At 40.8% G+C, this 16,174-nt stretch overlaps 1 protein-coding gene across 1 annotated transcript in view; it reads right to left on the bottom strand.

Annotated features, from left to right (window-relative positions):
• Window positions 1–973: 973 nt before the first annotated feature.
• Window positions 974–16,174, bottom strand: part of FRK (fyn related Src family tyrosine kinase) — a 72,153-nt gene continuing 56,952 nt past the window's right edge. The window contains exons 5-8 of the mRNA XM_074990714.1: window positions 15,270–15,428; window positions 11,395–11,576; window positions 7,167–7,332; window positions 974–4,562 (exon numbers count right to left, since the gene is read on the bottom strand). Coding sequence (XP_074846815.1) covers window positions 4,351–4,562; window positions 7,167–7,332; window positions 11,395–11,576; window positions 15,270–15,428 — 719 coding nt within the window. The 3' untranslated portion in view covers window positions 974–4,350. The remainder of the gene's footprint in view (window positions 4,563–7,166; window positions 7,333–11,394; window positions 11,577–15,269; window positions 15,429–16,174) is intronic.

Here is a 16,174-nt window from a genome sequence, read left to right as displayed (position 1 = left end):
TGGCAGGGCCCCGGCTCCCTCTCCTGCTATTGCTGTCCATCCAGCTCCTGATTGATTTTACCTGCAGCTGCAACTACGCTGACTTGGGGAAAGGGCAGCTCAGCAGAGGGAGTGAAATTTTGGAACACCTAGCTCTTTTGTTTAAAAAAGGTAGAACGCCCACCTTATACATGGGACTGTCCCAGTGAAAACAGGACAGATGGACATCCTATTCTGATGGGATCAGTAATGTTTTATTATGTGACCTAATTTCTTGTCTACACTGTAACTCCCAACACAAAGAAACAGGCTCAATAGAAAGAAATGACAAACTCTTTCAATTTAAAAGAGATGTTTTAAGGCCAGAAGGAACCAGAGTGATCATCTTTTCTAACCTCCTGCACGTCGCAGGCCTCAGAACGCCCAGTCTCACCCAAGAACTTTTGTTTCTGGACAGGATAAGGATCAGCATTTATCCCCTCCCCTTTTTTTAAACCCAACTCTGCACTCCTCACTGCAAAGTGAAAGGTGTTTCTGAGTCTGCTGGAGCTCTAATCCTATTGCAACAATCATAGACAACTATACAAGGTGCTAGCTGTCATATTAGGAGTCCTCCTTCTCTTCCTATTTGTACGCCTATTTCAACTGTATTTACTGCGCCGGCAAGTTTCATGCTGCCAAGCCACAATTGAACTTTCTGAGGCTTCCTGTGTACATCCTAGATTGCAGGTCGTATGTCCAAAAACTTTTCCATTGGAATCCAAAATAAATTTCACAACCTCCCTACTATTTAGGGTGGTGAATATAATTTCACTCCTCCCAAGGTTTACTGAAAAATACAGAGCAGAACACAACTGGGAAGTTATCTGACTTGATGGGGTTTTTTTTAAGATTATGTAAAAATGAGCATTTGAAGGACTGCATGAACTAATTTAATGCTATTTAGAAAGACCCTGAACTACATAAATAAAACTTTACAATGAAAGGTGGCTTTGCAAAATTTAATTGATGCAAATCTTACAAGTGTTCTTCTGTTGTAGAAAAATTCATCTCATATCTCCTTCCCTTTAGTCCACCTAAATATAGAAAGTTGTCAGTTTTTTTAAACTATTACTGTTTCTCATAATTGAATCCATTATTTTCCCTCTTACGAGCCATCAAGTAAAACCAAGTGCAATAGATTGTTTTGGCAAAATCTTGAACATAAAAGGCCACAAGAAACAAGTGCAATAAGTTAAAGCCATTTCAACTGAAAATGCTAACCTTGATGTTCCATTTAAATCAAGTCTTAGAGAAGAGCTTTGCTGATAATTCGTACTTGTCATACAACTACAGCTTCAGATTCCCTCGTCTGGCACTCTTTTGTCTGGCAACATCCTTCAGCTGTCAGGACAATGGATGTCACTGGACCAGAGAGCAGCCACAGTCAGCAGCCCTGTGTCTGGGACCCGGCTGGGGTGCAGAGCCCTGGCAGCAGCCCCAGTCAGGGGAACACCAGCATCCCCAGAGCTGGGAGCTGGCTGAGGTGTGGAGTCCTGCTGGCAGCCCCAATCATGGGAATCTTATCTCGGGGGCTGGGGGACCCTGGCAACCCCATGGCTGAGTACCAGCCGGGGTGCCCAGCCACGGGAATCCGTGCCAGATTGGGGGCAACCCCAGCAGCATGGCTGGAGAGCCCTGCAGGAGTGGGCCCCACCTCCAGGCAGCTGGTCTGACCTCCCCTCATTTGCAAAATCCTCTTATCTGAGACCACTCAGGTCCCAAGGGTGCCAGACAAGGGAGCTACAGCTTATACAAACTGTTATGAACTGATTGGGTCTTCTTAGCATCTGTGCAATGTGCCTCAGGTGGCCCCTGAGCAGGAGCCATTGCTGAATTTGGTCCGCTGATTGGCTCATTGTCTTCCAATGGATTGGATGAAGGAAGCAATCAGAAAGGAGGATTTCAGCCCAGACCTATATTCCACAACCTCTAAGTAGATTTGACTTTTATCAAGGTCTGATCACCACACATGTCGATTAGCTACATCTACCAAGTCTATATGAAAAGGAAATGAAAAAGAAGCGTATAAAGGCTTTAATATTTTAAACTGCTGTATATTTTACCCTTCCTCTGAGGTCTCATTCTCCACTCCTTGCACTTTCTAACTGGCCATGAAAAGTGAAACTAAAATAGGTAGTGTGTCACGGCCACTTGACATAGATAGAAATAACAACAACACTTGCAAGTCTGTGAAGAATCAAGGCCTTTTTATTCAGTCACAGTGGAAGCCAGCATTGGCACAGGGATGGAATGCAGCATAGACTCATGATGATGAGTATCAGGAGCTCACACCAGCTTCCACTGTGGTTTTCACCAAGTCGTTTAACTTTTCTTCCTTCTCTGAGACTAGTAATGATTTGCGACATCACAGAAATGTAACAGCAGTTAACTAGTTAACCTTGTAAAGAGCTAAATAAATGTAATTAGTAATAAATAATGGGTGAGGATGAGGGGGGCTGAAAAACAAGGAAAGCAAGAGGATGGCAAGATAAGAATACAGACAGACAAAGAAAAGAGGAAGTACCTATCCAAACTTGGCTTAATCTAATTCTTGACTTCCCTCCCCCCTTCTGCCCCTCTACTCTCTGATTTGCTCACCTTGATAATACTTTTCTGATTTGTCAACCTTGATTACTGTTTTTGGTTCTCTGTGCCTTAAATATTGAGTCTGTTCTGGTATGGCTAGGGTCTGAAGAAGTGGGTCTGTCCCACGAAAGGTCCCCTAATAAATTATTTTGTTAGTCTTTAAAGTGATACTTGACTGCTTTTTTGTTTTGATTCTATCCAATACAGGTGAGCATTTTGGGGTGGACACAAGGTTGCAGGGCGCGTGGAGAAAAGACAGATGCTGCTTTCCAAGAAAAGCAGAGATCAGACAACTGAAGAGAAAGGGGAGATAAAAAATCAGGGGAAAAGTGGGAGCTATTGAAATGGAGTAGATAGGCTTAATGTGGAAAGAGAAGAAAACAACTAGGAAATGGAAATGAGACTAAGCAATGAAAGGTGCACAAATTTTTGGCTAGTGAATCTTTTTATTTATTTATAGCTATTTTAGGATTTTCCTGACAGACATCTTATATCTCTGATATTGGGAGAAAGTAGTTAGACACTATTGTGCGCCCTAGTATCGGTTGTGTTAATGTTACAGACTACAGTGGAATCTATAGTTTAATATTTTTTGAAAAGGGAGGAAAAATGTACTTCATAATAATGCTGCACACAAAAGCCTTCAAGGTCTAGAGACTTAGCAGAAGTCATACACCTGGCTAATTGGCCTAGAATTGGGAGGAAAATCTTTTACATGTTGCTAACAAACTCAGAATCCTCAGGCAGAGGGAATGGACTAATGTCACCTCATGCTACATAAATTAAATTAGATGTGTTTAAAGAGAGATGGAGGTTGGGGGAGAATCATTTTGCTTCTCCTTCTCAAATGTCTGTGTATGGTCCTAGGCACAGTTCTGTCAAACACATCAGCTGAGGTTCAGATTTTTTGCAGAATCTCTCCAAAACATCAAGACGTCAATTTCATTTTAAAAGAGCTTGTAGTGTCACAATTCTGAAAAATCATGGATTATAAAATGTCCCTACGTACTTTTGTAGATAATAATAAACAATCATCAGCACTGTGCTACTTCCTGATGTTTAACATGAGTCAACTAATGCTAACTGTGATTATTTCATAAGATGGACATTGCCCATATATAAAGTGAATAATAGTTCATGCTTTGCTGTTATTTCAATTCTTTCCCCAATATCTCCTTCATTTTCCTCTTTAGCAAGGACATGTGCACACCATGTACAATCAAGACATCTAATATGGCTTTGGCGGCATGGTAATTGTCACAAGAAAGTTTTAAAAAGGAAAAGGCTCAAAGTACAGGTCCTGTTATGCAACAAAATAATCATGTTCCTTCATAACAAGATGGTGAACTTCAGCAATCTTAAGGAATAACAAATAATCATTCTAACAGTTAAACAGTCAAACGCAACAGGGCTTATTGAGCAACAATCTTATATTATTTGTGCATTCTACTGGACTATTATTTAAATAATAAATAGAAGAGAGATTATTTTACATGCAAGCAAACACAAACAAAAAGCCACCTCCTTTCAGATTTCTTAATCTTGCAAGACAATGGCTGACGTTAAAATCTGGAGTGTTCTGGAGCGTCACCATAGTCTTGAAAATGTTTAAAACCCTTAATTTCATCTAAGAATTTAAAACTTTTCTCCCTCATATTTTGAGGTTACATTGATTTCATAGTTCCTCTTTATGTCATACTCATTTAACAGATCATTTGATTTTCTTCGTCTCTGCCACAAGGTTCATCTTACAAAAGTGTTTGCATCAGTGTAGCATGTGGAGTCCATATCATAATCTTCCAATTTCCACTGCAATGTTTGAAAAGTGGGCCGGTTTTGAGGCTCTGCATGCCAACACTCCAGCATAATGTCATAGAGCTTATTTGGGCAGTTATCTGGTTGAGGGATTCTGTATCCTTTATCCAGCTTCTGGATTACTTGGTAACCCATCAGACCTGAAATAGATTAAAAAAGAAGAAGAAAGAGGAAATGCTCCAAAGAGGATCAGTTTTTGCATGCATGACTTTTATGTACAGATTTCCTGGGCAGGAAGGTAATATTGTTGACATACAGAAAACTCACACTGGGTGTAAAAATGGATGTATATGTGCACTTCTAAGGACAGAGCACAAGACTAGTTCATGCAAGTAATTTGTGACCATAACAATGCGCATGTCCAAAGGGAAGTCCACATGTGAATCTCTTTTAAGACCAAATTTTCAAAAGTTCCATGCATCTGGTTATCTTTTTGCAGGTGTTTGCCTGTGTATGAGTTTTGTTCATTAACATGAGCTTATTTATTCCCCAAATGGCCAATGTGTGTGAGTGACTAGCCTGTGGCCAATCATCAACCTTTCCTTTAATACACAACTCCCAAAGTAATAGGCTTCTTGGGTCCAACACTTTACAAATCAGAATCTACTGTCAATATGGAGGACACCTCTAAACTACAGTGAGAGTAACTGCACGTGACTCCTTTTAAATGTAGTACTCAGGCTCATGACAGTTACCAACTATGTCTACAGGACAGACAGAACAATAGGCAGCTCTGGTTTATTTCTTTCCTGACTTATAGCTCAATGGGAATTTCTAACATTCTCACCACACCTTTCTAAAATCGACATAAGGGCCCCTACTAAACAACTAAAATAGCCACAAAGTTATTCTGGTGAGAAACCTCTTATTATTAAAGTTCATGTTTCAGAGCACGCATTTGTGGTGTTGACACTCCTTATACAGTGTTGTAATGTTTCACGACTGAGAACCAAGTAGCATAGCTGTTTGAAATGCTGATGTCCTGAGAAGCCAGCTCTGAAGTTTTGATGAAGAAAGGCTGGCCAGTAGCTGTAAAAGAAAATGAAAAAGAGTATGTGCATAGAAGAGAGATAAGCTCCTTTGACCTGGATGAGTGGACACAAGAGCTAAGCCACTGGGTAGAGGGATCAGAAAAGGACTGCCACTGAGACCTGCTGTGTCTGGAACATTGCCTAGTCCTTCCACAAGCAATCAGAGCATCTACTGATCTTTTTAATGGCAGGCTACTGAGGAGGTGGTCCAGAAAATAACATCAAGGAAGCAAACAACTATGGCAAATGGGAAGATTCACAAAGACTATGCTCTAGCTAAGGGTAAACCAGAGTGTACTTTCAAAAAGCAAAGACTGCATGCTTTATTTTGCTTTATATTTTCAGCAAGGTTGTTACTTCTTCCACAGAATGAAGCCCATCTATAATGGGGTGTCTGCCTGAAGGATAAAACAGCTGAACCTATAGGCTGCACCTGGAGGAAAGCATTAAGGACTATTAAAGCCCAGAAGGAAAAAGGTGGGCCAGGTTTATAAAGCCAGGAGACTTGCAAGAGAAAAGTGCTGTAGGAAAGTAGTTTACAGTTATTTACTGGGAGAAAAGAGGTGTAGTTAGGCCTACTGAAGTAGGTAAGCTGTGGATACATCAGGAGAGGAGAGAGTCTATGGTTTGAGTTCCATTCACCATCCCGAGTCTGCTAGCAAAGGGACTTGAACTTATTCCCAGAAGTGCAAATTGCATAGTGACCTGGCTGGAGATGTGAGTATTGAACGGGAGGCTACAGATCCTGGGAGAAGTAAGGGGCTGTAGAGAAAGCATGAAAGAAAAAGATACAGTAATGGACTGAGACTGCTGGAAGGGATTTTGTCATGACACAGCAAATCCCCAGAACCACCAGCTCTGTATTCCAGCAGTGAGTAACGCCCCTCATCACACCATCAAACATTTCGAACTGACTTTACAAATGTTCCCTGCACAGGGAGTGGCAGTCTGAGAAGACCTGAAATTGGAGTCTTTGTGAGTGAAGAGGAAGACAAAGCCTGCGTAGATGTAGGCTTTGTGGGTAGGGAAGGGAGATAAATTGGAAGTTCCCCTTTCATGTCCCGCCCCCTATGTTCTCTTCATCAATCAACAAAATAAAATAACAAACTGTCATTTTAGTGGTCTTGTACTAATAATAGTCACTTTTTTCTGAATGCTACCTTCGCTCCTGGGGATATATTCTGCTTTAATAATATTAAATCCCATTCTTAGCCAGTGCTCTTTCAGCCCAAATCCAGTCTGTGCTTCCCTACCCAGGATCTCCCCTTATAGGAGCCCAGGTCCAGGAAAATAACAAAAAAGTCTTCCTCTAGTCACTTATTTTCTTTGTGCTGAGGCTATGCAGAATCTCATACTGAAGTCTCTCCTTCTGTGTGATGCCTTCCCAAAGACAGTGAAACATCAGTCCACAAAAGCCTCTTCCATTGTACCTTTCAGCAGCAGGCTTGATTGGTCTGTTCCACAGGCATAGCCTAAACTACGCCTATGAACCACAGATTGGTACCAACTAACCAAGTCTTGAATAGCTGGAAAGAACAGGTTAGTGAACTTTCAGGAGGTCTGGAACATCCAGAAGTTCTGAATGCAGTTACATCAGATGTTTTATTGTTTATTTGGATTTCCAGATCTTCAATATGTCTCCAGTTCAATGAAGAAAAAAATTAAAATAACCAAGAAGTGCATTTAAAATTTACCTGAAGATTAAATACTTACCAGAATAAGGCATCTTCCCGTAAGTGATTATTTCAAAGAGAAGTATTCCAAATGACCACACATCAGACTTAATGCTGAATTTATTGGAGCGGATTGCTTCAGGAGCTGTCCATTTCACAGGAAGTTTCGTTTCATGTTTAGCCTCATATACATTTTCATTTTCTAACTATTTCATGCAAAACAAAACAAACCCAAATTAGTCTCCAGTTCCCCAAAAGCACTTAAATAGATGCTTAACTCAGCCTCATTCAGTCAAGTACCTGAACTCAGTCAGACTAAAGTGTGTGCTTAGGATTTTGTTGAACTGAAGTCTTATAAATGAGAAAAATCTTATTTCAACAGAAGCTTTTCTAAGCTATTTGAAACTTCAAGTGAGCTCCCAGTATTGGAATGGCTTGTGCTTTATCATGGCTGACTGTCGTGAATTTTTCAGTTCCATAAGTCTGCCAGAAATAGCACAAGCATCCTATTGGCACTGGAGATCGCATGCTCAGACTGGCTTCAGATTTGGTCTTCGATAAAAGGAGGAGGCAATCACAAGAGCTAATGCATTTTGGAATATTTGTTTTGTGATTTATTGATAGCATTGAAGGGCTATTGGCTTTGCTAATTACTGCTTCACCAGCTATCAACCACTGAAAGACAGACTCAAAGTGATTTTAAATTAATATATCGGCTCTCAATGGCCCCAATTAGTTTACGTGATGAGAGTATGACATACATAAAAATAAATGGACAGTTAATTTTTAGTAATGGAAGTTCTCTGAGGTTAATCCTTTATTTCCCACAACTACAGAGTTTTATTGAGAGGCCATGAAACCTCTGGGAACATTTTAGGATATTTCCAATGTTTAAACAGAATCTAAGGTATGGTTCCCAAACTGGGGGGCGTTCCCCTCTGGGGGGGGCATGAAGAAATTCGGGGGGGGCATGAAGCAACCCAGCCCCACCATCATTCCCCCCACCCTTTGATTCTGGCTCTGAGCCCCTGCCATTTTATGTGGGTGACCCAGCATAGCCACTATAAAAAGCAGGTAGCTGGCGAAGACCCAAGTGCAAAGGTGAGTGTGGGTTGGTGGGGAGGAGGGTGGGGTTAGATGTGGGGCTGGGGGTGCCTGGCTCAAGTAAGGGGGATGGGGATGGGGTAAGAGTGGGGAGCTGGTGGTTCCTGGCTTTGTGGAAGGGGAGGCAAGGGGCTCAGGCAGGCGGCTCAAGGGGCTTGTGGGGCTCAGGTGGCCAGCCGGCTAGCAGGATTCACAGGATTTGAGTAGCTGACCCTGGCATCGCAGGGCTCAGGTGGCTCAGGTGGGTGGCTGGCCCTAGCAGCATGAGGATCAGGCTGGTGGGCGGGTGGCTGGCCCCAGCAATGTGGGGTTCATGTGGCTTGGGCTGGTGGGCAGTGGCTGCCCCAGACAGCGTGGGGCTGGGGCAGGTGGCTGGCCCAGGGGCTGGTGGGCAGGCAGGGGGCTGTCCCCAGCAGTGCGGCGCTCGAGCGGGTGACTCCGGCATTGCAGGTCTGAGGCGGGCGGGCGGCTGGCGCAGGCAGCTCTGGCGGCTGGCATAGGGCTCAGGCAATGGCAAACTGGGGCTGCACCAGGCACCCTCAAGGGGCCAAGAAAAACTATTTGTGCTTATTTTTAATTTTAAATAACGTTTTATATCAAGTTTTTGTGTTTATTTTAAATTACGAATTGAATTTTTTGTTAAAAAGGGGGTTGGATGATGGTAAAGAAGAGGTGAGGGGGCATGAGGGTTTCTCAAAAATCAAAAGGGGGGTGTGATGCCAAAAAGTTTGAGAACCACTGATTTAAGGCATATCATACATATCTTAGCCTCCGTCAGCGTTTTTAAATGAAATCTTACATAACATTTTATAGATCTTTAATAGTATTCTGACTATCCACAAATACTGGATATGTTCTGTCTTTGCTGGAAAGCCCTACACTGCTTTACAAGACTATAGCTGTGTCTACACGTGCACGCTACTTCGAAGTAGCGGCACTAACTTCGAAATAGCGCCCGTCGCGGCTACACGCGTCGGGCGCTATTTCGAAGTTAACTTCGACGTTAGGCGGCGAGACGTCGAAGTCGCTAACCTCATGAGGGGATCGGAATAGCGCCCTACTTCGACGTTGAACGTCGAAGTAGGGACCGTGTAGACGATCCGCGTCCCGCAACGTCGAAATTGCCGGGTCCTCCATGGCAGCCATCAGCTGGGGGGTTGAGAGATGCTCTCTCTCCAGCCCCTGCGGGGCTCTGTGGTCACCGTGGGCAGCAGCCTTTAGCCCAGGGCTTCTGGCTGCTGCTGCCGCAGCTGGGGATCCATGCTGCAGGCACAGGGTCTGCAACCAGTTGTCGGCTCTGTGGATCTTGTGTTGTTTAGTGCAACTGTGTCTGAGAGGGGCCCTTTAAGGGAGCGGCTTGCTGTTGAGTCTGCCCTGTGACCCTGTCTGCAGCTGTGCCTGGCACCCTTATTTCGATGTGTGCTACTTTGGAGTGTAGACGTACCCTCGCAGCGCGTATTTCGATGTGGTGCCGCGCAACGTCGAAGTTGAACATCGAAGTTGCCAGCCCTGGAGGACGTGTAGACGTTATTCATCGAAATAGCCTATTTCGATGTTGCTACATCGAAATAAGCTATTTCGATGTTGGCTTCACGTGTAGACGTAGCCTATGTCTAGTAGTTAGCATCACAGACTTAGGCCCAGATGCTCAAAGATATTTCAGTAGCTGGATACCTTGAGGATCTGGGCCTTTGTTCTCATCCGTATAAATGAACTATAGTTTAATTATGTTAATGGCTATGTTTTCTGTGCCTCATGAATATAGAGGACTTTTCATGAGTTCTCCTACACAAGTTTATTAATAAGGGAGCTGAATCCATGATCCCATGGCCCACAAATGAGAATATTTCCAAATGAACATGATTGGAACTATATTTATATGGTGACGAGTTTGGAAATGTTAAATTTAAACAGGAATTTTCAGTATATTGATTGCTCACTCCACCTAAATATGTGCAGGGAAAAAATTATTAATACTCAAAAATTATATATCAGGCTTAAAACATTTACAGTAGCATCAAAATTGAGGCAGAGTGTTTTCAGTGTGAATTCAACATTTTATGCCACAGTCAGGACATAACACCAGATCTGTTATGAATCTCAGCTTCCACAACTATTGCATTTGATATGAAAAACAAGTAGCAACAAAAATTATTTTATTCTTTCCGGAGCAAAAATAAAAATTAATTGGAATAAAAATGGATCTTCAGGAATTTTCAGCTATTTATTGAAATTTAGAAACTTTCTTTTAAAAGGGAAAATCCATGTGTTCATTATATTAACCACAGTTACTTCATGATCAATATGCCATCGTGTACAATATTCATAACCAGAAGAGAAAAATCAGCTCTCAAAGATGAACTGAGAACTCAGAAAGCAGTACGTCTGCATTGCTGAGCCTGCACATGAGAGAAAGGAGAGATCTAGAGAGGCTTTGCTCTTTACTGATGCCTACCTGCATTGCCAGGCCTTGAGTCAGATATCAGGGGAGAAAGAAGCAGTCCCCGCTAAACACACACACACTCCTCCCACAAACACAATCCCAAGCAGTTAGCTGAAATAAAGGAATAAACTTGGGTCCATTTCTCTCCATCTCCCACCCCAACCCCACCCCCTCCTCAAACCAGCCGCTACCCACACAAAGGAAGAAATAAGATATGTCAGGCAAAAAAAAACCAAAACCCTTATTTCCCCTCAGCAAGATGGAAGCATGGAATAGATTACCATTTTCAGGCGCCACTACTGCATGAAACCTAGTCTGGACACAATACAATTACAACAGTCTGAAATAATGTATCATTTTACAGGTTATGTCTACACTGCAAAAATAAATGTGTTCTTAACTCAGGTTACCTTTCCCGGTCATGCTAACTAACTCAGGCTAAAATAGCAGTGAAGATATGAAAACTGTGTTTTTAACTTGCATTAGCAATTTAAGTTAAAGGATCCTGGTTGAAACTCAATTTACTAACCTGAGTTACAAGATATGGTGGTGTGTCTCCACTGGTATTTTAACATGAGTTAGGTAATCTGAGTTATGAACTCACCTTTTGTTTGCGATATAGACATAACCTTAGTTTTCTGAAACCTTTTTTGCACAGCTGGAGTTCATACTAATTCTAATATATAAACTTTTTTGAAAATCCAAACTCATCCAAACCCACCTTAAAAACTCTTGCAAGTCCAAAGTCTGCCACTTTGTAAACATTGTGTTCACCAACAAGGACATTCCTGGCTGCCAAATCCCGGTGAATATAGTTTTGGGATTCCAGGTAAGCCATTCCTGAGGCAACCTGAGCTGCCATGTCTATTTGTTCAGGCAGATGGATCTGTGAGCCTGCATCATCTGTATTTAAACAAAGGAAGGAATGTGGGATGATTGTAAATATTTACAGTGTTCCTATGAGTTTTCACGTTATTTACATGTGTCAGCCATTGGGAGAGAACAGCCCATATGCTCCTAAATTAAGGATGCCATGCTGTAGAATAAAGTAGAAGTCCTAAAGAATAGTAAATATTAAGAAATTGTCTGTAAATAAGGCATGAAGTTAGTATCATGCCCTTTGAAAAATAATCCTCTTTCACCATAACTTTAAAGAGCAAATAGCTAATGCAGCGCTGGATTTGAGGGTATATTTTTGATGGCTGACATACTTCCCAACAAAGGCATTTGTCTTTCCAAGAGAAAATTACCTATTATAAAATGTGGTTAACAGCTAATATTTGTTTCAAACAAGTCTGACACAGAAATTGACAGACTACTGGCATGTTTACGAGCATTGTTTTATCTTTAGAATCCACCTGACTGGTTTGTTCTGTTAGCTATGTTGTCTCAGTGATGAGGTTCCAGGAGTTGTCCTTTAACTATGTTCATAGAATCTCCTGCAGCAACATCTGTGCTATTTGCAAGATTAACAGCTTTCTGAAAAAAGTAATTTAGCTCAGTCAGAGATGCTGCTCACATAAAGTGACCAGAGAAGAAATGAAGGAAAGAGCCTTATTACTTGAATAGCTGAGACCATAAATGGCAAGGCAGGTACAAAGAGAAGTCATTTGTGAATTACAAATTCCAGCTCAGATTCAGAGCTTTTGTGGCATATTAGACCAGATTAATTGATTTTAGGGAAAAATATGAGCTTAAACTCTTCTGTATGCAGGTGATTAATCCTAAATGAGTAACCAAATCATTGCTATACACAGTCATCATTCTTTTCAGTAACATTTGAATTCTAGCCCCACAGCACCAGAAACATAAGCACAACCATTTTAGTGCTACTGTCATAGGAAAAATAGCATTTTACTTCTCCAAATACTTTCCAAATTTGAATACACCAGTGAAATACTGGTACCTCAGTCATTTTAGGCACTCTTTTTACATCAGGAATGTGAATTATTATTCCCAGCCACCATAGCATTAAAGAAAAAAATATCATCTGCAGTTGGCAGTCAGCTTCACAGTGATTCATACTGACTGTGAATAGCAATATCCTGAATCTCTTTCTTCACTCCAGGCAGTTCGTCTGACTAAACATCGAGCACCTTGCAGTCATGCCACTGTACTCTACAATCTCGGAACCTTGACTTTCTGTTCATCAGTCTGTTTTCAGCTGAAGAAGTGAAACGCTGAATTTTAATTATTAAATTTTTCCCTGCCTATGTACCTTCCTACTTCCTCTTTGAGGTTAAATTGATTGTCATGATAATCCAGCACTGAGATTATTTCTTTCAATTATTGAATCAAAACCTCTTCTCCTCCTTCCCATCACATCTTTAACAGAATCCATGACCTTTAAAACAGAAAAAAATAAAGCTACGTGACAATTTACAGCTTAATGACACAATATCATGAAAGCCTATCAGCAGGTTATATCATGCAGCGCAATTCTTAGGCCGTTTCTACACATGCCTCTCTCTCTGAAAATTTTCAGGAAGAAAGGGCCTCCAGAAGGATGATTTCCTTCTGGAAGATCCCCCAGGGGTTGCGCTTCTACATGCTGTTTTGGAGTACAGAAGAGCTTCTTCCAGACTCCAAATCATGTGACCTTATGCTAATAAAGTGCCAGGAATTTACATCTGTGCCTCATTAGCATATTTCAGGCCATTTATTCGTATGCCACTCTCAGAGAAAGTGGCATGTGTAGAAACAGCATTTCTGTTCAGGTTGTTGGACAAGAAAATAAATCAATGAATGGGGTGTGTTATGGTTAAGAAGCCCATGATACTGAAATCAGAGTGAATAGGAGGAGGCATGTGTTGGCAATTATTCTACAGTCAACGCTTTCATATCTGGCATTCTATTATCGGGAACTCTCAAATAACCGGCATTTTAACCAAAAGTAAATTTTAGTTAAATTTTCTGTAAATCCAGTATAGTGTAAGTAAATACAAATAAATACAGCAAATACAATATAAGTTTACAGTGTGCAATACTATTGTTGTTGGTAAATAAAGTGCTCTGGACACGTTATTGTTTGTTTCTTAACATCTAATCTTGTTTTCCTTTAGTGGCATGCATTGCTAGGTATACCTCTCTATTATCCAGAATATTTGAATATCCGGCAACCTCCCACTCCCAGGGCTGCCAGATATGAAAGAGTTTACTATATATTAGTCTGAGAGTCAAGGTTCCCTTTCTCATCACTTCCAGTTACACAGGGCCCCATACTCATTGCTGATTCTACAATAATAATGTAGCTCTTGCTGATTTGGGTTTGTCATTGTCTACTTTTGAAAAATAGTGATGCTAATGCTAGACAATACACTCAAACTACAGGCAATGGCAAATACATTTACAAAACCTACCCATGACTTATTCTCTACCCAGTAAGACAAATATGACAACTCCTACTGCCCATTGTTACTAACAGTTTTAGACAAAACCATCTCTTTTATAAAGATTTCACTACAGGAAATGAAATATTAAAGACAGTTCAGGGATGCATTATAAGCTCACCAATCAGTTACAATGTCTCATTCAAGAGACAGGAGAGGCTCTCACTGACAGAAGTATTACCAGTGTGAAATTCAATATTAAATACTTCCTGCATTTGAGACTCTGAGATTTCATAAATCCTTACCCAACGTCAAGACAGCAACAACTGGCCCACTGCACACCACAACTGATACAAATGTTCATACATTTAAGACAATTTAATTTATACCTGTCAGAGGAAAATAGAGCTCAGCTGCGTTCAGTTAAGCTACCTGGTGAAAACTAGATAATGCATCATCATAATTAATAATAATAATAATAATAATAATAATAATAATAATAATAATAATAGTAATTTAAATGTATCCAGCTATGTTTATCAGAAAAAATCCTAAAGTGCTTTAACAGACTATACATGAGGCTCCTCTGCCCATCACTTTAACACACACCCTTTGTGGTAGAATCTTGCAGACTACTGGAAACAGGAAATGCTACCCAAAATGTTTGAGGGGTGGGGAAAAGTTTAAAACAAAGTAAATAGAAAATAAATTTTAGGAGGGGAATTTAGCCAGGACAATGTGATTTCCTGATTTGCATTGCACTCCATCCTGCCCTATTTACACCATGATGAGGCCCTCTATCATCATGGTTTAACATCACCTCTTAAATGTTCAGTAACAACGGACAGAACTCTCTCCAGCAGAAATTATTCACAGATAAGGCCATTCAGATTTGGTGAGTTTCCTTAATACTTTTCCCTCAAGGATGATGAGGTTCCACCTCCAAATACCTCACAAGAGGACACCAGGGTCGAGCTTTCACTTCATTTTCTCAGGTCAATGAAGTGGAAGCATAGGGCATCGATTCAGAGCTCCAGAGTCACTATAAAGTGAGTAAGAAACTGTGAGTGTGAATTCTGTCTTCTCCTTAAATTACTTTTAGGACATTTGGCAAGTCAATGGTTTCTAAACTATTTTTGCCCATCAGTCCTAAGAAATAATTAAAGCATTCATATTAAATCAGAGCTCTACACGACTCGCTTTTATTTAGCACATTACTAAACAGCAAGCAACAGTAGTATCTAAAATGTTTTAGTTTTTTGCTTACTTTGGAGGTATTCTTGAAGACTTCCATATCTCATCAGCTCAGTAATAATATAAATGGGATCCTCTAAACTGCAAACTGCATACAGCTGTATAAGTTTTGGATGCCTGAGGTTCTTCATTATTTGTGCTTCCCTCAGGAAGTCTTTTGGATCCATTGAACCTGAAGCAAGAACACATACACAAAAAGCAGTAGATGTTAAAAATTGAACAAACTTGTGGGAATCACTGAGATTATATTCCGTCTCTTTGTAAAGGCACATCAGCAACACAACCTTCAAGGTTATCCAAGAAATGAATCAGTGCAGCTGAAAAATTTCAATTCAAAGTGAAACGTGAATTGCCTGAGGGTACAGAACTTATATGCTATGACCCCAAGATATATATCAATTAAGGTTAGTCTTTATGAGGGTGGGGAGTGGGGAAAGAAAGAGAAACTGGCACTTCATTGATAAAATAGGACACCACAGTACATGCCATCTCAAAAACACATTTGTGTTAATGTGCAAAAAGCAGGAGAACAGAATATTTAAAAGATACATTTAAAGCATCTCAGACAGAAAAAGCTCCAACTCAGTCTGAGAAAGGCAGAGATGATGAAAACTGGCTGACAGAACAACCATCTATATTTGCAATTACCTCCAACACTACGGAAATCTGCTTTCTTGTAACTATCAGTTCAGTCTTCCAGCTCTATTCAATTTGCCAAGTGCTTCAGAATGCCCATATGATTAGCAATAATTACTGTTTGCACTAGCCCACTTGGATACAGACCAAACAGCACTGTGATTTGTTTACCACCTTCAAGCGACACTATTGCAGCGCACTATTCTTGGGCTAACCCTGATGTCTAGTGAAGAGTTGTAATTTGTGTGGCATGAGGTGTTCTACTCTTAAGGTAAATTAAGA

The sequence above is a fragment of the Carettochelys insculpta genome, chromosome 3, assembly GCF_033958435.1.
Source record: "Carettochelys insculpta isolate YL-2023 chromosome 3, ASM3395843v1, whole genome shotgun sequence".
Taxonomy (NCBI): Eukaryota; Metazoa; Chordata; order Testudines; family Carettochelyidae; genus Carettochelys; species Carettochelys insculpta.
The sequence above is the reverse complement of the archived record's forward strand: the minus strand, read 5'-3'. Positions and strand labels throughout refer to the sequence as shown.